Here is a 23,470-nt window from a genome sequence, read left to right as displayed (position 1 = left end):
ATGCACAGGTTTGATTGAACAGAGCAAGGCGAACAAGTTCACAAAACAACTTGTCACACACGTTGAGTGAGCGCACATGAAACCCCCTTGTGTAAAAAGTGGAAGATTCCACATAATCGTATTCACACACTTGCCCAATGAATGATAAAGGTAGTCTTAGCAACAAATTATTATTCAAATTACTGCCCATATATCAGCATCTGTGATTGGTTAATGTTGAAGAGGTTCTCCGCTACTTCCGATCCTTATCGAATAACCTGTCAATCAATTCTGAGGTTTTTACAAGCCGTAATATTTCCACACAAAGTGCCGTTCATTTTGAGTTGTGCACAAGTTTTGAGAAGCTTTTGGAAAAGGGGATTGAATGTTCCAACAACATTGACGGGTAATGGAAGTGTGTGTGAGCACTCCCCAACCAGGATTTGCCTATCGTTCATATTAGTTATATAGACAGGGTTTAACAGTGACCACTTCGAGGGCTATCTTGTGAACTTATCTATCTGTATCGTGTATATGAAGAGTCGAGGCATATCAGTCAAGACTGCAGCAAAGATTTGTTGAGTTGTTCGTCTGTGCTATGCGAGCAAGCAGTACACTTCGACCGAGGTCACAGCGCGTAACGGTAGTCTACTGAAAGCTACACACACACACGCCGACATTTATTGACGTTGGGTTGCATGCACAGCGTGTAATATATATAACAGCCAAGGATTTCTCGAGATTTGGGCACAACTGTGCCATCCCAAATCGCCAGTAGTTATTCTGTTAAGTATGCCGGAGCAGACTGACGTCTTCTTTCGGGACATAATGGCACTGGCTACGAGTCCTGAAAGCCTGAGAAAGCAACTCTGTGACGGGGAAGTGTTGGTTCTTGACTACCGTCCGAATTCGACTTACACCCGGTCGCACATCGAAGGTGCGCTCAACCTCTCAGTGCCCGGAATCTTGCTTCGTCGTTTGAAGCGAGGAAAGGTCGCCTTTAGGTGTTTCATTCACGGTGATGAAGGAAAGGAACGGTTCGCCAGGAAATCTCACTTGGTGCCTGTGGTTCTTTATGATGAAAATTCGTCTGATGTGAACGCAAACTCGGACTCTCCATTCGTCTTACTACTCAAAAAACTGCAGGACGAAGGTTGTCATGCCACTTATTTACAAGGTATGTGACAAACTTACTATGGAAACATTTCATTATCTTGTGTTTTGTCCTTGGTTTATTTTAACCATAAAGCAACACACCTTGTTTTGGCTGAATTTTTACTTGAATGTAGTATTTGCACAGTAATGCCTAAGTAATGCCATAGTTTTATTACTTCAACTTCAAGAAAATAACACACAAGGAATGTTGGAGTTGTGTACTTCACCATTCTGTAAATAAGCCCACACATAATGTGCCCTGCATGCTGTGTGTGTGACAAGATTGAATTACAGTAGCTGGAAAAGTCAATATATTGATATAAAGTGTATAGTTTGTAAAGAAATGTATTACTTACATTGTATCTCTTCACTTCCTGTCTAGGTTGTAAACAACACCAAATGAGGGGAGTCCAATTGCTTTTGGGTACACTTTTATGTTGTTCTCAGGTGTTATTTGTTTACTTTTTTATTCACTATTACTAAGACCAAATTTAAGTTGTTTATTTAAAGGAAATTTACATGCTACATTTGTGATTATACATATTATTTGGTATATCCTTGCACAGTGTGTAAAGCTCTGTATACTTGGAAGTACTTTTCTGAGTCCAGTAAACCAAATACTTGCATTTAGTAAAACCATGGAGGAAGGGTCGAACCAAATAACATTCTTTATCCCTGATTCAAGTCTTCATACGAGTGTTACAATTACAAGTGATAACTTTAAAACTTTGTTTTTTAAAAAAACCAACATTCCAATGTGTAAAACTTTCACTGTTTTAGTTTAAATACCTTTAACATAGCTTTAATTTATTAGTTTAGGGTTCCCGCTTTTACTGAGCGTAATCTGAATATTGGTTAACTGATCAAAACATTGAGTTTTTGGTTTGTTTTCACCATGGTTATCCCACCATTTCATAGACACCTTTAATTTGGTACAGTTCCTGCCACATCTCTTCACCTTGGGATTGGTGTGCTTTCAAATATCGCTCTCCACACTGTTTTAATTTATTTATTCATTTATATATTTATTGTTTGTTTAAAATTGTAACAATCAAAGCTGTGTTTTAAACTTTCCTGTTGGTCCACATCTATACATCTTTCAATAATAATAAAACATTAAAGATGGACTGTTTCTGTAGAACTTTCAAAAAAATTCCCATTTGAGATTATAATTTGATAAATATAGGGTACATAGTAAGTATGGGGACATTAATAATAACGAAGTCTTATATAGCGCACGTATCTACCAAACAAGGCATTCAAGGCGCTCATTGACGATATAAACACCTTGATGGTGTAATGATGGTGTAAACAAGGTAATAATGGTGTACCCATCCTAAAATAGCAGAATCTCGGTTGCAGACAAAATGAAAATGTAATTGTTGGTCCTCCATTTCCAAGGATCATTGTTTCCTAATGTTTTTTATAACCTCAATGACTGGATTGGAAGGGAATGTGAACAACACTTGGTGGGAATCAAGAGGCCCTGCTTGTCATTTGTAGAATCAGCTGACATCCATTTCCTGCCCTGACTGTAATGCGACACTGGCTCATAAATTCCATTCTAAGTAGGGAAGAGCCCAGACCACAAGCTTACCCCCTATGGGCAAAGATCCTTAAAGGGTACAACATGATATGTAGTAAAATATTTTCTTCATTTCTTGAGAGAAAAACATTTTGTTGAAATATGTAAATAGTTCACCAAATATCATATCTTGCATTAGTTGCTGTAACTAAGGTTTTAAAAAATGGTCATGATATGTGTCACTGTCATTTTCCTACTTCATGGGTTTTGCCGCCTAAAATATGTCTGGGTCAAAATAATCTTTGGGATGCTTACAATCATAATTGCAAGTGCCTCCCCATCCATTTGCTTTAAAGGGGCTGTGTAATCATGGTCATAGCAGGCCTGTTGCTGTACATGGAATTTTGAAATTTCACCCAATTACTGCATGTGCGCGCCCCTGTGCGTTTTCAATAGATTGATTCATAGGGAAGGGCGCATGTGCGAACTGTGTGAACATTCATAAATTAACTTGTACATCCACAAGCCTTCTGTTATCATGATGACACAGCCCCTTTAAGACCATTTACTTAATTTCACGCTTCTACAGAACTACCCCTTTAAATATGAAAAAAAGGTTTGTGACAGTTGTTGCCCGAAGACAAAAAACTGACAGTTCTGGGTGTTGACTTTCTAGTGTTGGACAGCTGCACTGCGTATTTGCAGCATGATGCATGTCTTGTGGTCCCCTGGTGTAAAATGTGACCAATAAAAACATTGACACAGATGAGGAGCATAAATCAATCGTGCCGATCAGTTTGATCTAATAACACAGGGGAAAGTCGTAGTGTTCTTCAAGAATGTTACTTTATTTAATGAGATTTCCATAAAGTGGGAGACATGTCAGTTATTTAATAGCTTTGCTAACTGGCTTCCTCTAAGCTTGAACTGTGGAGGAAAAACCAATGACGTTACACAGCAATGTTTTGTAACAGCCCCCCGTTTCATGCCTTTTTTTAATGTTAGGCACTACGGTATATTTTCTTAAAATTATATATTTGATATTTAAATGTAAATTTTAACTGCGTTGGGGCTATTCATAAAAGGCTTTTGAACACAAAGCAAATTCAGGGTCAACCATTCTTCAAAAATAAAAAGTGGTATTTAAAAAAAAAGAAACCGTACAAAAAATGTATAGGTCTTACTATTTATCTATAAACAGAACACCTTCCTTATTCATCTTTGCATCTTTTTCATCATTTTACTGTAAAGTAATAATTAAATATAAGGACAATTTACACGTTGCAGAATACCTTACTCATGATATTAAAATTGTGGCTTTTATTTAGTCTCTGCAGGGGATGTTTGCAGTTCAGGATTACCTCCAGCTAGACATTATTCAGAAATAAGAAGAGTTTGATTTTGGGATCAGACCCAGTGTTTATCTGAGAAGATAATCCTAGTCAAACAGTTCTTGTTTGCTGAACCGACAGAATGGTGTGTGGGTTGAAATCAAACAGAGACTTTAGTGAACTAATTTAATGTCATTGTTTTTTTTAACTTGAGGGCTGCGGACAATTCCAGCTACACTGTACAGGGGGGAACCCCTTCTTTTGAATTAGAGTCTCCATGTTTGATTAAGTAACAATAGTTTTATCGTCTGTCTGTCCATGCATTGGCATTTTGAATCGCACAACACCCACACACACAGGATGTCTGACTGAATGATTTACATGAACAAAAAGAAAAGTCAGAGCAAACAATAAGTTGTAATTGAGAAGAATATTTTTATGGACGCCTTTATATATTTTATTGGATTGTTTTTACCCTTTGGGTGTTATGTCGGAGATGGTTGGAGTGATGTTTTTAGTGACAGATAATGTGAATTTTGTTTTCTTTTTTTTTCAAAAAATTGTATGAGATCTCATTTTGTTGTCAGTTTTGTTCAAAATGTAGCCTGTAAAAAACAGTATTATGTGAGCATGTATGTTGCATAACACTGGTTGAGGAATAATTATTTTTAATTACTCAATAAATTTAACATCGCATTTTTTTAATAGACAATGACATTTTAAAAAGTACAAGTTTTGTGTCAGGTCAATTGCCTTAACCAATGAGCAGACACCACTTATGCAAATAAGACTTGGAAGCTCTTCTACCCTGAACATTCTGAACAAAAACTTAAAATAAACGTCACTGAGGACTCCATGTAGATGATGTAGACTCCAACCTTCTCCACCGTGACACTTCCTACTTGCATGAATTGTACAACAGGGTGGGGAATGACTAATTTGGGAATGATGCCGCCAAGCGTCCAATAATTATCCATATTGGACTGCCTTATTAAATGCTTGACAATAAATACATGGCAAAATAATGGATGACACATGACCTAAGTTCCGCCAATGAAATGATAAGGATCAGTGTGTAGCGTTGGTATTTGAAACAATAATGTGCTAATTCCAATTAAGCTTCTTTTTTTCTGTGAACGAACGTGCACTAAAAAAAAATTCCGTCGCAGGATTTGATAACCAAATGAATATATCAAGACAAATCACATCCATCAATTGCTACTGAGTAAAGATTTGTCATGTGCATGGCCCTGTTTGTGCAGTTTGTAATTGGGATCAAGATATCTTTATTGATTGCTTACGTTGATATTTAACCTTCAATCATTGATAGAGATATGCAGCAAGCCTGGACATGTAGTTGGATAAGCGATTTTATTAAAGGGAGTGCGAGTATATAGACCATTGCACTGTAGAAGCCTAAATCATTTGCATTCTAAACCTATAATCTCATCTTCAGTAGTATTTTATCAACTTTATAATTTGTGTTCCACATAAAAGAACAAATTTCAGTCGCATGATACTGAGCAGTTAAAACTGGACCATTGCTTACCTCCTTTTCTCAAACAGGAAAGCACTAGAAATTGATTTTTCAGTATGATTTAGTTACTACAAAATCAGTAGAGTTAAATTACTAATGTGGCAAGTTTAGATGTCATGCCATGTAATAGTTGTACTTAAGGTGGTGTCTTTTTACAATAAATTATTTATTTATCAGCGTGCCTGTATTATAAGTATTGTGTTCCAAATGTTTGATAGAGTGTTACACATTCTGCCTTCTGGTCTGCATGTCCCTACCACATGATCATGCTCTGTATGCGCAGTGTGTGTATTTATCCTAAGAATGTTTTTTCCCCAATTCTGATTTAAAATAAGCACAATTATTTTGAGTTTCTGTTAAGAAGTAAAGAAAAACAAATAAATGAGCTACACTGTACTTCAGGAAACAATTTGATTTTATTTTTAAATCAGAATAATTTTGTGATTGACAGATTTAACTGGGTAAGTTAGCTGGGCTTTAAACATTTAGCGTAATTTTCACTGGTTGGTTTTGGCAAAGAGCTATAAAAAAGGTTCAGGGCCCAGCCCAAGATTCTTGTGAATTTCATTGAGGGACACATCACCAAATTTAAATAAGAAAATTTTTTGCAAAGGTTTTTTTGCGCAGTAAGTTTCCTTTAAAGCAGAGACATGTTGTTGCTGGAGTAGCGGAACTCTCTTATCTATGTGCAAATACAATCTTTGTCCTGAAGGGATTGCATGGTTTAGTTCCATGCCAATATCAGATTTTTTTCGTTAGCTGCCCGCATGACGCTGTATAGTTCAGAATTTTATTGAAGTCATGTTTTCAATTTTGTTAAGAAATGAATGAGTATAACGTGGGAAGGAAATTTTCATCTCTTATCATTTGATAAATACTAAGTCTTTCAACATGTCATCCTGTGCTGTTAGTAAAACAGAGTATAACTAAATGAAGCAGGATATGATTAGGGCTATATGAAATTCTTTACCTTAGGGTTCAATTTATTCACTCGGTTGAATTCCGTCCTTATAATACCCCAGTCAACAACAGCTGAATTGAAATTACATGAATGATGACAGCGAATGTTTTTGTAACACTTACCAAGTGTGGGGGTTCTATTATTAAATGGATGCAATTTTTATTATCCAAAAATAACTTCTGTGCATTAATTATACCACATGGTTATTTTAAATTCAGATTGTTGATGCTGTTGATTTGTATTTGAATGTATGCAAGTTATAAATAAAGGTCAAAAGAGTGCTAAAAATGTTAACTTCAAGATGATGTACTGTATATATTTTCATAGATGTTTACATTTGTTTACAGGGATTGAATCGGATTGAAAAACAAGGCAGTTGGACTTCCCCTGCAATGATCTAAGATTTTGTAATGTTTTTTTATTATGCAATTGCAAAGCATTTGGCTATAATAAGTTTTACCAATCCAAATGATGCAAAAAATGAATCATTTTGGATGAAGGTGTGAGTTAAAAGAGCAAAAATTTATTCCAACTCCGCTTCTATTCCAGGTGGTTTCAACCGTTTCAAGGAGCTGTACTCTCCCCTCTGTCCCGAGCAGGACGATAACAGCGACTCGGACAACTCCATCCCAGATCTGGGCTTTGACAAGCTGAAGATTGACACCTGCATCGACCTCGTGGGTTCAGAGACCCCTCTGGATAACCGGTACCCCGTTGAGATACTACCCTACCTCTTCCTGGGCTCCAAGCAGGATTCAGAGAATCTGGAGCTCTTGTCCAAGTTGGGCATTCACAGAATCCTCAATGTCACCCCAAACATCCCAAACTGTTTTGAGAGCAATGGTATGAAATACATGCAGATCCCTATACCTGATCACTGGAGTCAGAATCTCGCCAAGTTCTTTCCCGAGGCAATAGAATTTATAGGTAAGATTTCAGTTTTGTTTTGGTCAATAATAGGGCAAGCATACTGTTGCTCAAATGTTTAACCTCATACTACATGTACTTCTTCGGAGGGTTTGCTTTTTTTTAGTGGCTGGCCAGGAGACCATTAAGCTTTTTATTTTACAAGTCTGTCGGCTTGTACACCAGTCCATACCTTTTTTTAAGGACCAAATAGCATGCCTTGTGGAACCCTATGGTTACAGAAAAAATAGCATTGTTGCAACAGCAACAGAAATTGAGAAGAAGAAAAAATACACAACTTCAACTCTTTCCAAAAGTGATTTTAAAAGTATGACCTGTCTGACCTAATCATCTGAGTTGCACTTGTGAACCCTCTTTATTTCTTCCTGGCTCCACATATGGATAAAATATCATCTGTTATAGTGGGGGTACAAATGACAAGGATAAACACAATAAACCATCTTACATGTAGGCCCTATGTGTAGCAAGTTTTTCTCAAACTTTTTTTTTAAGGGTACATTTTATAAGCTTAGTATTTGCTCAGTATGAGAGGTATCATGCTTCTCTCAAAAATGTGCATCTAACTATCTCGTGGATTTCACAAAGGTAATCCTAACTTAGGACTAGTCCTAGGCAATGCTGAGAGATAGGACCAGTCCTAAGTTAGGACCAGTAACTCATCCTAACTTAGGACCAGTCCTACCTCTTAGCTTACCTAGGACTAGTCCTAACTTAGGACTACCTTTGTGAAATCCACCCCAGTTAATACTTTCTCATAAAAAAAAGAGTTATTTTGCTCAGTTAATCCTGTGATGTTCTGTTAACCCTATATATGTCTATCTGTTTTTCATATCAAGTTGTTTTCCATGCTTTCCTTGATGATAATGTTGTGCTCTATAAATAAAAAGTGAAATCATTTTCTGTTAGACCACTCGGTAGTTATCAGGTCTTGTGTTAGGCCTACACACTAGATCAGAAGGTATTATTTCTGGTGACAGGAACATTCTTTTTCTAACCATATAGCTTTACTTGCCAAATTCAGTATGCCCTGATTTGCTGAAGAATCCATCCATTTGATAATTTGTTGATGCTTTGTGCAACCTACATGCGGATACCTTGTCCATGAGAAGCCAGAGTTGTGAACCTGGGGCGTGCATGCCTTTCCAATAAAATTTGTAAAAATGCATTTTGCATCTTGTCAGGCATTCCGCAGTCAAAGTGGAACTCCAAGGTTTTCATTTAGACTGTGTGGATATGCCATCAATATGTTAAGTGCTGAAACAGCAACTCCCATCAAATCTGTTGTGATTACAATGCCTTCTGCTGGCTTATAACCTCACTCACAGTTACACAGTCAAAACAAAATTGTTTTGAGGTTTATTTTAAAGGCACTGGACAGTCTTGGTAATTACCTAAAATAATTGTTTGCATAAAAGTTCACTTGGTAACAAGCAATGGAGAGCAACCTCGGCGACCAATTGAATTCAAATTTTCACAGGTTTGTCATTTGTGCATATGTTGAGATACACCAAGTGAGAAGACTGGTCTTTGACAATTACCAAATGTGTCCAGTGTCTTTAAAGGAAGGATACAAACGTGGCTTTTGCTAAGTTCACCCTGAGTGTGTGTCTGAATTATGTTGATAAACCTACATGTATGTACAGTACACATGTAGTGTACTGCTCTTTTGAAAGCCATGATAGAGGGCACAGAATTGAGCTCTTAAAGGAGCAAGGCCAAGTTAGCTTGAGATAAATTAAAGTCCTCTGTTAGCGAGTGACAATGTCTACAGGACCTTGTTTGAAAGGGGGAAATGATGGCCTCTGCGTCACAGGCATTGTTTTTAGTAACCTCAGTGACTGTGGTTGGTGCAGTATTTTTCTTGAGGCATCAAACCAAGTTTAAACCCTCCTACTGTCTGACCATTCAACATTGTCTTTGGTTTTGAATACTATACAAATTACGCCAGCCGATTCAGTTTTGTGTTCAGATGTGCCCAAGCCACCATAAATAATCAGTGTTGTTGAATTGTTTTAAATGATTGTTCAACTCGCTAGAAAATATTTCTAAAGAAAGAGTAGAAGGGTATTAATGCAAATGCATTGGTTTGTTTTCCATTAGTCTTGTGTGTAAATTTCGTTCCCCAAAGTTCTCTCCACTGTGATTACACTGGCATAATATTTGGCACCCCTCAAAAAGCCCAACTCATTGCACCATAAAGTTTGGCCTTTCTTCCAGTAGAGAGTGCAAGCAAAACAATTTGGCGTGCACAAGGCGTGTGTTCAGTTGTATTGGCCATTCTTTACTCTGTTGCTGCGAGTTTGTTCCGTGTCTTCCCATGCGTTTTATAATAACATGACCTGCAGCCAGGGGTCAGTGGCAGGATTTTCTGCATAAACCCCAAGTTCGCAGTTCTTTTTTTCTTCTTGTGTGCTTCTCTTTAGAATGCTCAGCTTAACTTTGCCCTAGATCATGCAAGTACAATGGCTCTATTCATTCTGCATTTTTTTTTTCCTTTTTTTTTTTCGTGGGCTTGTCAAAATCCGTAGTTAGGTATTTTGGTATTCATCGCTAGTGTTTGTATTACTACCACAAATTTTGGGTATTGTATTGTATAGGAGAAAAAGGTGGTGTGTTTAGAAATGGTTTTTGCTTTTTGCAAAAAAAAGTAAATTTCAACAACTTTGGTTGTCCATTTGCTTTAGCTTTTTTGTAGAGAAGCCCACGGGGCTAGTTAAGTGTGCGTTTTACTTTCCCCAAGACGTTTGAGTTGCCCAGACTTTCTGATGTTAGTAGGGATCACTACTAGATTTAACGGTGGTTAATAGTGCTTTCTCTATGGTCAAATAAAGTAACAATGATTCACACACTCAAAAACAAATTCACATCTGTGAAGGAAGAAATATTATGAGTATTCTAAACAAGTAGGTCGCACTTTTTTTTATTTGCCCACAGGGCAAGTTGAGAAATAGTTTTTACTAGCCAATGACAGTTTTTACTGGACAATGTTTGCTGGACTGCAAAGTGCGAATAGACTTAACATGGGTGTGTTCCGAATGTGCATGCCCTGAGTTTAGCACGTTTTACTGAAGTCGTCCTTTGATAGAAGGTGTTCTGGTTATATACATTTATTTATTTTATGCCTAGGCCTACATGGTGCATAAGAATGGAAAAGGTAGGAATCATACATCATTCAATGGCTTTTAATACCTCTATACAGTCCCAGTAGCCCTGTCTCGCATGAGTGGCACTGCATTCACTAATATTGTGACAAGGCTCATAGCCGTTTGAAATTTTTGTTTGACTGCGCCCACGCTTTTTTTTCTCTCTTGTTGTCCGGCTTCCTCTTCGACGGATTGTTCCATGTGTCTGGCCTTCTGATCACTCGTCCGTTGCGCTATTTTTACTGAGTAGAAAGGAAACCAGTTTGGCAGGAGTTCATGTACAAAGCTGTAGTGTTTTCGATGGATTGTTCCATGTGTCTGGCCTTCTGATCACTAGTCCGTTGCGCTATTTTTACTGAGTAGAAAGGAAACCAGTTTGGCAGGAGTTCATGTACAAAGCTGTAGTGTTTTACTACATTTTGTTTTCTCTTGTACTGTGCACTGGTTCTTTCTTACAGTGTATGTGCTAAATGGTCATAGGAATAGTTATCCCCAAAGCAAGTTTAAAATTTTCTGACACGAGAGATAAATCTGTGAATTTTTTTTTAATTGTTTTTGATCATGATGTTAGTGTGGCATTTTCTATTGGGACGTGACTTGTTTGTTTTGTTGATTCCTTCGTCTAAATGGATTGCTAATTTGTAACAATTAAGCTAATAAATGAGTCCCTTGTGGGCTTTCAAACAGCCAATCTAGATGAATTCTCTCTACCTGGTACATTTTAATTAGCCAGACACCCACAGTCGTTTGTCATGTAATCAAAAGAAATGTCAACTCAGCCCAGTAGTCGACTATCTCAAGAAGAGGCGCAGGCAAAAAACTTTTGTTCAATTCAGCAATCATAATTTATATTTATTAGAATCTCTTTCCGGAGAATGACTGTGTGAGTTTTGAACAATTTTGCCCACCATCATGTATTAATCAACGAACAATATGTATCACTGCCATATTACTTGGAAAGAAAGTATTCTTGCTGGCTTGTATACACACATATATCAATAGGACAAAAGAGTCCTTTATTTTGCTGTCTTTCTCTCTCTAGGATGTAAATCATAAAAGAAACGTCCCAAATCTGTTACAGTCATATCCTGTCATTGTCACTGTCAGGTGAATCAAACATTTACGCTGTAGAAGGCTTTGTGTTGTGTTGTCATTCAGCCTTCTAGAAAAACTCTGCCGGGATCAAAATGTCAGGCCATTAATTATTTTTTTGTGGAAAGGCTTTTCATAGCTTCCTTTTATCAAACTAACTGGCTTTTATAGACTTATAACGTTTGTTAGTTTCATTTTGGGGGGTGGGAGCGGGGTGGAGTTTACGATATACATGAATCAATTATGTCTATCTTGAAATGTTAATCGGTCAAAATGAGGAGTCTTTTAATAGTTTCTGTATGAAAGTTCATTGAGTACCAATCATTGGACAAAAATAGTCAAGTTCGAGGGAATATTTTGAAGGGGCAAAGAGGCTGTTGCCTCAATGTAATTCCAGGCATGCTGGTTACCATCAAAGTTATGAGACTTATAAAATGTGTAATTTGTGTGGTTATTATTACATTAGGTACTGTATGTAGACTCCAGACATTTTGAAGAGTTCAGACTACAATGACAAGAAACACAATAAAGTGCACCACTTTCATCGTCTTGTAGCAAGTTCTCAAACTTCAAGTCTTTCTCAATATTATTCAAAAATGGCATAGAAAGTGCCATATTATCATATTGACTGGCAATATTCGGCCTTGGGAAATAGGTCCCTCTTCTGGTCACTCAAAGTCCCTCGGGGGAATAGACACACACTAGTTACCGAATTATGCCAGTCAATATGTGTTTTATAACACACCTCGATCTTAAATGTGAAATAAGAAAAGAAACTTGGAAAAGAAAGGAAATTTTTTAGTTGCTGTTCATGGGTCATGGAGAAGGCGCTGTATCATTCCTGCAATCACTAGACTGGTAGTTGACCCCACGTGACCGTGTTTCAGCCAACCAGAATACAGAACAAGCAAGAGGTGTGTTATAATGCTTTTTATTAGTGCTGGGCGAATAGTGAAATTTTGTTATTCGGATACCGCTGCCCAACTATCCGAAATTAACCGGATATTCGAATAGTTTTTTGCCGCTAAAGGGCCCTATTAAAAAAAATTAAAAAAATTTTTAAAAACATTTTCTTTTTTGCCGCTAGAGGGCGCTGTTCGTTTGTGAATGAGATCTTATGGGCGGATTGATATTAGTTTTAGACAGTGTCACTCGGTTCATTCATAAAAATGACCAGATCTAATTTAAAGATGACGATTTGCTTTTGCTTTTGATCGTAATTGACTCTACGTGAAGGAAAACTTTTGTAATCTTTGAACAAAATACGTTGGAAATGTCATTGTTTTAACTCTTCACGGAGGTGAGCATAGTTAAATACTTAATTTATGCTGTTTTATGCTGTCTTAATAGAAGTTTCATAAGGATTCAGACAAAACATTCATATCAGACATCCGCGGATATTCGGATAATAAAGAATATCCGGTTACTTGGTTGTAATTACAGAACTATCCGGTTTATAAATAGCTATTCGCGCCCTATGCGGATATCCGGTTAAGAAAAAAAAGGCATTCGCGGTTACGGATAGAAAACCTATCGCCATTAACCGGATATTCGAAAAATTAGCCCAGGCCTACTTTTTTCATACATGAATAAATTATACATCACTGTACATGAGTGTAGGAAGTTCCCCTATGTACAACATAGCGCAACGCTTTGCTATCCACACACATGGATTGCTAATCGTGGTGGGACACCAGAGTAGACTGTAAGGACGTTCCCCACTGTTATGTGACATATATTTAGAAGCTATGCCAATGAGCACCATCACACACACACTACGCTTACGTCAGAGCACGATCCATCAGCAAATTAAGCAGGGTCTTGGGCAGTGCAGGACAGGAAATTAAATAAATCCAAACAGCGGAGGCCGAGTGTGAAGAGGGAAAAAATCTCTTGACATTGAAACCAAGTAACATTGGAATGTGTGGTTAAGTGAGACTCTAGGACAATTCTTTTATTATGTAGCATTATCAACTTTGTTGCCACTGGGTCGATGAAATGAAACCCGTCACTGTGTAAATTGTCAGTTAAAAGATATAACGCTGAGAAAAGTTTAATGCGTGATTTCCTGTATTCAAAGTACACTATTGGATTGTTTTAGTTTGATTGGTTTTTTTTTTTTCTTTTTTTTTTTCTTGGAATAATCAATTAATTTCCATCCTCTAGTTTGAAGTAAACGCACTGTGAGCAACATCTGCAAAGTTGAACAAATTATGTGGTCAAGTTTGAGGGAAAATAGCAGCAATTGTTTCTCAGGACGAGTTCTTAAACACATCAAAATACACATGGTGTTACCGCAACCAAACTATCACCATGCAATGCCTCAATCAAACCTACATTCATGTTGAAATTGTCAACAATTTTGTGCTGGCTTATTTATGGTTGGTAAATAGAATAAACATTGCCTTTTTCTTGACTGAACTCTTCTGATAAGAAATTTCTTATCAGTGGGCTTTTAGATTACAACTAACCCCCAAGAGTGTTTAGAGGAAATAATTACATTATCGTTAAGTTTTATTTTTTTATCTAATCTTTTGAACGATCACATTGCAAGAAGTTGTACTTTTCTACATGCGTGTGTCCGTTTAATCAATAAATTCCTAGATTTTGAATATGGTCAATGTATTGACCGAACAAGCTTAATCATCAACTACACACATGACCAAGGACGAGGAAAACCACAGTGTTTCCGTTGTAACCATGGCTTGTTATTGCAAAATGAAACCAAGATTTTACCACAATGGGGCTTTTTTGTGGATGTTTTGACAAATTTTGGAATAATTTTTGGGCTGTTTGTCTGAACTTGTGAACAATACCGGTATATCACAGAAAGTAAAATGTGTGTTATTTGGGCTGGTTTTAGTTCACAATATCAACAATGCCATGTACTCATTTCAGCATAAAGGTTTTCATTAATTTTTGAGTCTTTCAGCCACGCCCTCCCCTTGATTGTGTCGACGGTGTTCCGTCATACAATAAAAACAATGTTTGCTAACAAATTGTATCTGTAGGTTTCTCAAATCAAATGTCAAATTGTTGACCTTATCCAAGCTAGCCATAAATAATTCGATGGGGAAGTTTGGTAACTCAATACACACACCTCCAACGGATTTGAACTTTGACTTCTCACAAGTTGTGAATGGCAACATTGGGGCTTGGTTTTCATGATTGTATGATTCATAGATGAAGGATTTCATGATTGTCTCCCACAATTTCATAGAGCTGCTAAGCACAAACATTTGCTAAGCATGAAATTTCTTCCTTGATAAAAACAGGATAACCAGCCTAATTTCCACATGATTTTCAGGATAAGCAAACAACAGCTCTGAATACCAGTAACAAGCAGTATGCAACAAATGGAAATTTAGTCGAAAATCCTGTTTTTATGAAGGAAGAAATTTCATGCTAAGCAAATTTTGGTGCTTAGCAGCTCTATGAAATTGGGCCCTGTCTGTCCACCATTACTGGAATGCAAGACATTTGCTGACATGTTGCATACAAGCTTTATCAGGTTGAACTCTAACTTAGATGCCTGTTATGCATTAATATATGAAGGCTGAGAGCTCGACGGTATGGGAAAAGTCACAGTGCTTGCCCACTAATGGCGGCACTCGGTTTGTCACAAGATATGATCCACTCCACATGCAGAAATGTTTGTGCTGTATATGCGTTGGCGGTTAGATAACATGTCAAAGCAATGTTGTTAACATGGATTTTGTGATTTGTATTTTGAAAGCAACTTAAGCAAATGTGTTGGTCATGTTACTCCTTAAATGTATTTAGGCTGTGTCTTTAGGGGACAGTTTTGTTGAATGAATGTCATGTACACTGTACATCACTTTGAGACATGTAACACAACAAATCAATTGCTCACACCTAAATCGTCATGTACATTTTATACATGTAGCCATCTTGAATTGTAATCAAGATGTAAAATCGTTCATGATGAAACCGTGGATGGCAACTGAGCTTTCTTTGATGAAGAACGGACATGAATATTCAGAACAGAATAATTAAAACAATACTTCTTGCTTTAATGTTCTGTTTTTTTGAGTTATATGAGTTAATCATTTTCACTCATCAGCGTATATAAAAATCGAAACAAGATGTGTGTGTGGAATATTTGTGGTTTATGTTTTTTCCAAGCGTAATCAACCGAACACTGCATTGCTAGGAGACTTTGACCTCTCTAAACTTAGTCGCCATCTTCTTTTTTCGGTTTCTTGTGTGCCACTGCCAGCAGAGCGCGTGGGTGTGATTGAAAAGCGTGGACATTATGCACTCGGCAAACACATCCAAAAAGTACACAGACGTGATCTATTGAATGAAGTGAGTGGGCCGAAAGCGTCCCTGTGCAAAGACTGCTTCAGGCCTGAATTGGATTGGGAACAGGCTTCCGTTTTGGCTCGGTTATTACATTAAACCATGTAAATATGAATATATCATGTGTTCAAGTTTGAACATGTACAATGTGTCCGCGTTGTGTGTCTAGAAGATGCATTGGGAAAAAATATAACCACAAAATGATGTTTTCAAGTTTGAACATGTTTTGAGTGTTCATGAACAGCATGTGAAAGTAAAAATGTTTTTTAAGTAAATGATTGATGCTTAATTGTCTGAAAGTCTTATGTGTAGTCATGCCAACATTATTACATTTAATTCCTAAATTTGTTAGAGTGCAGGCTCTAAGATTCTTTGGGCTTGATATTTAGTAAAAAGGGGGAGGCGCACCGAGATTACTTAAAATCAATTTAAGATGAGGTCAGGTTTTTTCACAATCCCCTTTTTAAAATTTAGATTATGATAACTTGATAATCTAATATTGTGTTACACCAAGACAAACAAGGACAGCCATCATCAAGCATAGCCTGGGCAATTCACTTCTCGTCATCTTCTTGTTGAATGAAATGTATGAATGTCTGGTAGTGATAGGTAGAGTGAAGGCTATTAGGGCTAATGGTAATGCTGTGTTACTAGCGCCCAGTAACCCCCCCCCCCCCCCTCCTTTATAGCATGACTTTATATGGAGGGGATATTCAATCTATGACTCTATTGTCCACTCGGAGTCTGATGGACATAAACCTATATAGGGCTATAACAAATAAAAAGGTTTCCTGCCTATGGATAATTGAGTTTGAAGCTGTGAGCTGTCTTTCTTTGGGATTATTGTGAAGGAGCGAGGACAGACAGTTATGTAACCACCATTCTCAACTAGGGGGTGATGCTGTTAACAATGGTGTATTGTGTGGCTGTTTACTGGTCAAGATGATGACTTGTTTGTTGCTGTAATGCAATCAGGAAGTGGCCTTGATTGACTTTTTTTTTATTCAAGTTGCCATGACATAATGCATTTTGTTGAATGAGGGGTTGTTCTGTAATGTTTATTTGGAGTGATGACTTTTTTTTTTCATTTTAGGATTCAGTATTGGTTTTTCCTTTCTTCTTGACTTCTTACTTAATTCTGCAAGCTCAATTAGCCAGCCACAAATTTGACAACATGGAGTGATACTGTTAAAAAGGGGAAAAAACAACCTTGCGTTGTGGTTTTTGTTCTACTTCATTGCTCAAATGGTTATGTCATGAAGTGGAATGTTACCACATGGAACAGCAAGAGTAACTCATGTCATTATCCTATCAGCAGGGATGAGATATTTCAGACTCAAACTGAATTCAGACTTGATTTTTAAGTCAACCTGGTGAAGATAATGTATAGAAATCCAGTTTTTTATAACCTATTGTTTCATTAAACCTCTTTGAAATTCGACAGGAATGGCCAGCTACAAATGTCCATTACTACTATTGTATCATTGCAATAGACAAATTCCTATATTATATTTATAGCCTACACACAGAAATTTGCCTGCCAAGAAATCTTCCGTAAATGCATGGTGTTTCTTTGTGAACAGGACCATCTAAACAGAGGCTCCGAAATGTTTTCACTCACATTATTGGGAGCAATATTCACACATTGAGGCCTGACTATCACATATACTCACCCATTTTGACACATCCCCCCCCCCCCCTCATTCTTCTTGGACAATTCCTACTATACAGGACAACACAGAGCCCTTGCTTGATTTCATTGTTCAACTGAAAGAAATACCAAGTGCACCTGCATGCTGGCAGAGGAGAACTGGCAGTAAAAAACTTTCAATTCATTGTTTACAAATACAAATATAAATTGACACAGTAAATAAAATACAACATGAATTAATGCGTAAAGAACAGAGATATGCTTAGGAAAGAAGTATGGCATTTGTCACTATTCAAAGGGTTTTGTGAAGACAGTTCAATTAACTTCTCTTTGTTGAAATTATCAAAGAAGATACAATTCAGAAGCCAGTACATCGCTCCCGTTTGTTACATTATGATGATATGGAATGTTGGATGAATAAAACTCAAGTGCACTCAAGATTGCATTCAAATGTGGCTGTTGTTATTGAAGGTGACCTAAAAGCATGGTGTAGCATGGTGTACACATGTTCCTTTTACTCCATTATGGTCAAAAACACCATAAATCATATTCTTCAATATTGTCGCTACAGGCAACAATGTGAAAATGATGTGATTATTGATGCACACTGAACATAGTTAAGATGGTGACATGACAGAGGAATTGCAATGTGTGGGCCTCTTTGAAAAGCTTTCACATTTTACAAAGATTGTTCTTATCAATGAATTTTCGTCTAGAATCTTAAAACTATATTTAGTTGAACGCCGGTAATAAATTATGACTAAAATCAAATCAACTTAGTTTCTCTTTGTCCGGGGAGAGAACGCAGCTTGTTTCATGTTGATGTGGTTAGGTTTAGCACGGCTGGGTTAAGATGCGCATACATTTACCTTGAACTATATGATCGCTAAGTTCCATGACGCTAAGCACTGCGTAATGCGATGTGCTGTAATTCAATTCAAGTGTAGGGCTGTAATTCGGTTTGAGAAGTTCCCAAAGACGTGCGGACACACGTCACTGGATGTATCTGATGTTTGAAAAAGAAGCGCGTTTCTTAAATCCACAGGGACTTAACTCAATAGGACAGGGATTAACTAAAACCAATCAAAATTTAAAAACTGGGATTTGGTTGTCAGTGGCAACCGATCAGAAATGGAATTAATGAGATCTTTTGGTAAGAATAATATGCATTGATTTTACTACAATTTACTACAATTACTCGTATCGTTTTGATGAATCGTTTGATTTGGTGCGTCCGGAAAGGGGGTTTGTAGCTTTCTTTTTTGATGAAGGAAAAAAGAGGGGCTATTTGATGAGTTATGGTTCATGAAATTTTTTTTATAAATTTTACAAATGTAATTTATTCAATCCATCTTGGTTCAAGGTTTGTTGGATCTCATATTGTAGGTAAATATTTATGCTGTGTGAATTGTTGAAGTCTTCTCATGCAGTTGCTGAGCTGGAGACCAAAGAATTAAATGCTGCTTATCATCACAGTATTATTAATCACACTTTTATAAAGTATGATATGTTTACTGAAATGAGTTACAGCTTTTGTAGACCTATACCACAACAACAACAACAACAAAGTATTGAGAACTTATCAACATAAATTGGATTCACCAAATGACTTTAATATTATAGTGTTTGTTCACCCCATACCGAGTATTGGTCATAGTCTACATTCATGACATAAAACAATGGTGATTGTTGGGGTACACTTAGGGGTAAACAAAAACTAGGATATGATGACTAGAAGTTAGTATTCACCAAAAAGTATTCACCAAAAAGGTTATGGGGGGGGCAGGGGAAAAAAAGAAGGTTATTGCATGTACTTTGGATGGTCGCACAGTGATAGTTGTAGTGTACAGTGAGTGTACATACTCCAAACTGTTATCATTGCCACCACGATTTGCCCATGGTGGATTTTGACCCTAAATCCACACAGCAACCTCCCAAGTTGTTTAGGCATGAATACCCAATCAGGGGATTTATAAACCAGTGTTCTGATTCTCAAGGTGAATACCAAACAACACAAGAGCCTGTTTCATTTATTTGGCTGGAGTGAAGGATCTTTTACTTATTGTTCACATGGAGGAACGTGATGCTGTTGTTAAGCAATGGCCTTATTACTGCACCTTTCTCCTTGGGACTCTTTTGTAGGAGTCTCTGTTTTGACTTGAGGTCTGAGCTCAAATTGACTTTTTTTTTTAGGGGGTTACTGGGTGGAAAAAATACATTGATAACTTGCTTTTAAAGAAATTATGCTAAAAGACAGACCTCGGAAGAGGAGGTAAAGCAATGCTGACAAGAAATAATTTAAAACTAACCACATTGAGTGGGTAGAGAAAAGTTCACAACAGAAGAGAAGGGGGCACACACCAGCATTTTAAACGGTCATACAGCAGAGTGCTCAATATAATTGGATTATTATATTCAGATTGCTTTTAGAAATTATGAATGAAAGCTTTGCCTATTGGCATTTTTCTTAATTGGGGTAAGGAAATATAGATGATGAAGCTAAGGTTTTGGTTGTTTGTTGGTTAGTTGATGTGTTAATTTATTTGTTTGTTGGTTGGTTGGTTGGTTGGTTTTTCTGTTTATTATTTATTTGTGTGCTTTTAGTTCTGTTACATTTTTGAAAGAGAAATTATGCTGTTTAGGGTGGACAAACTTGTACTTGTCACTTGTAAATCTGAATCTTTCTATTTGTTTGATACATCTATTATCTTTTGACTATCGCCCTTCTGCAGATGATGCCCGTAAGTTCCACCATGGTATCCTTGTCCACTGTCTCGCAGGAGTCAGTCGCTCCGTCACAGTCACCGTGGCCTACCTCATGCAGAAGCTCTGCCTAACCCTCAACGACGCCTACGACTTTGTCAAAGAGCGCAAGAACAACATCTCGCCCAACTTCAACTTCATGGGCCAGCTACTGGAGTTTGAACAACAGCTGAGTGACAGCCCCTGTAGGGGCGGAGACTGTAGCTGTGCCAAAGAGGGGCGGCGCCTGTGCATGAGACCAGACCCTGTCCTCCAATCTCTTATCCCGATCCCATCCTCTAGTCTGTCCTCCTCATCCTCGTCCACGTCATCGGCATCCTCCTGGGAGCAGACACCGGAAACATCTTCTAGGAAAAGGGAATTCAATTTCACGGTCGACAGCTGAGGATGGGCGTGAAGAAAGATTCCACAGGACTCGGTGTGAATTAACTTTAACCAATCCGACGGTGTGCAGTTTGTATTGTATTGTGGAATTGCACGCCGCGTAGAATGACTCGAGAAGCGGTTTACCGATATGGTTTGAACCCGGACGATGATTGTAAATATCCCTGGTGCTTGAGAGTAGACTTTACAGGAAGACATCGCAGTTCAATGTATTTTTTATTTCACAACACGGGAAGTTTAAAATGAGGAAGTAAGCTCTTACAAAAATACAGAAAAAAGTCACGTCGAAAGGAAGCTAGCGCTTTTGGTTTCCATTCTGTTTGTTATAATTACATCCTAAAGAAACAGTATAAAGTTACCACATGACTGGTGATTGTTATTATTTGGACAAACTGCCCATGTGGTATGTATTGCGTAGCGGGACACCAACTGGTCCATTGGCAATCAATATTTTTATACCTAAGCAAAAGTGCAGAGTTAAATGGTCAAAGGTCCATTTCTAACTGAAGTAAGAAGATTCAAGTGCTGCCCATATAGCCAAGTCGCAGCGGTGTGTGCAGATATGCAATGTGTAGTGACACGCATTGTTTCCTTATGATGTGTGGGTTTTCACCAACTGTTTCTTGCGCCATCGGAACTATTTGATTTTTCATCAGATAGCAAAGATCCAATTTCCTGAAGAGCGGCCACCTAGGTGTATACGTGTCCTGTGATGGTTTAATCACACCATTTATTGGAAATGCGCTTTGCATGTGGACATTCATAGTGGAATGGCGACGCATTTGAGTGTGCACAAGGGGAGAAAATGTTGGTACACACTAAAACACCACCTCATGATTTCTGTTACCAACATAATAACTAAATGTAGAGACCGGTGCAGAAACTTAAGAAATGTATGAACTTGAGAAAGATGCTGGTTTATTTTCCTTCTAAGTTTGGTTTTCAAAAACTTGAAGCCATTGTACAGGTTAAAGCCATCATGCAGTATACAATACTACAAAGACAATGTGTGTTTTTCTACACCAATGTAAATAATTGTAAATATTGTTATGTACAAAAAAACACAAAACATGACTTTTAAAGGTGCAGATTTGTACAGAATGTATGTTTGATATATTTTAACCAATATTATTATGGGTTTGTTTTCTGACTAGGCGTCTAGCTGATTGGTATAAATGGTAGTTTAATTTTGTTACAAAATAATGCACTGCTGACTACTTAACATTGTCATGTATGTTTAGTCTGGTGTCTTTATGTTTTGTCTGGATGCTGGTGTTCACTACAGGGGTATAGTGCTCTCCCATGTATACAGTATAGTCTTATCTGTTACATGCTCAATAAAATCCATCATAATGTAGGATTTTAACTTCTTGGCCCATGTAGCCCTTCACATGAAATATGCTATTCCACTCTCGAATGAGCATGGACACAATTGGTTGGCGAATGCCATACTCGAGACAGACGCAGAAATGCGTAGATGTGTCACGCCACCCTACAAAAAGGTGCGATATTTCCTGATTTCGCCAACCAGTATTGTCAGTATTGCATGCGCAAGGCAAAATTAAAAATTTTCATAGAGATGGTTGCTTAAGGGCCACAATCTATGAAATTTGCGGATGTTATCAAATGAATTTTTTTGCAGAAGCAAGCCCAAATTCCCTCGTGGACAAAAAAACTTTAAGGCTCTTGTCTTCTTTTTTGTTCATCTTTACGTCACCAGAAAGGTTTCATAACGAGACAAAAACGATTGGATATGTTTCTTTTTAAATCCTTTCTTTGGTGTTTACAAAGAGCATTACCCTGATTGATATTAGCATGTCTCCTCCCTAAATATAAACAATCCTTGTTTATTCCCCTAGAGAAATTCCACTGTCAGGCAGGGCTGGCAAACTCAAGGCCATGGAAGCTATTTTTCCTCCTTTCATTTTTTTTTTGTGACTCATTTCCAGATAGGCTTTCTGTGAACATAGTTAATGATGTGTGCTATGGCATGGAAAACTACTAGTACACTGCAACCCATGTCTTGCTCATTATGCTTGAATGGTTTGAGAACTGCATGGTGTCAATTGCAACCTTGCCTTCAGACCACCATGACGTAGATGTAAAACGGATATGTCACAGTGCTAACATAGTGACCACAACCGGGTTTTATCTATGGGTTTCAATTTCTTGTGTTCATAGTTTAGGACACATTTATTAGATTGTCCAGTGTGCTCGGGGAATATTGTAACCTGGAGATAGCAAACAGAGAAGATAACTTTCATTACTTGTGCGTACCTAACTTTCACTTTTCACTGTTTCCCTGAAGTTAGAAAACCTTTTTTGTGGGAAAATGTCATAATCTGCCCTGATGATGCATTACTAGACCTTAACCATGCAGTGGAATGAAACAAAAATGTCCTCATCCAATAGTTACATGTGCATAAGGAACTTGGCAAATCTATGGGATTTAGTTTCCAATTCATTTGTTTGTGTTTGTTCAAATGTATCTTGATAATTAATGTAAATGGCATTCAGCATTATTGTTCAGGTAGAGTTCCAATCAACATAATCTGTTTCTGACTTTATTTTATTTTTTATTTTTTTACACAACTCAATATATTTGTAAAAAATATATTACTCTTAGAAAATGTTGGTTTCCTCAAAGGCTGAATGTGTCTTGTATTTTTTTTTTTTTTTTTGAAAAAAATGACTGGAAA

At 37.4% G+C, this 23,470-nt stretch overlaps 1 protein-coding gene across 1 annotated transcript; it reads left to right on the top strand.

Annotated features, from left to right (window-relative positions):
• The first annotated feature begins 333 nt into the window (after positions 1-333).
• Positions 334-23,470, top strand: LOC117304304 (dual specificity protein phosphatase 6-like). The gene is made up of 3 exons (XM_033788686.1): positions 334-1,156; positions 7,038-7,415; positions 20,357-23,470. Exons 1-3 carry the CDS (start codon positions 772-774, stop codon positions 20,770-20,772), a joined length of 1,179 nt encoding a protein of 392 aa, XP_033644577.1. The 5' UTR covers positions 334-771; the 3' UTR covers positions 20,773-23,470.

The sequence above is a fragment of the Asterias rubens genome, chromosome 2 (assembly GCF_902459465.1).
Source record: "Asterias rubens chromosome 2, eAstRub1.3, whole genome shotgun sequence".
Classification (NCBI taxonomy): Eukaryota; Metazoa; Echinodermata; class Asteroidea; order Forcipulatida; family Asteriidae; genus Asterias; species Asterias rubens.
Note: the sequence above shows the minus strand (reverse complement) of the source record. Positions and strands in the feature narration are given on the sequence as shown.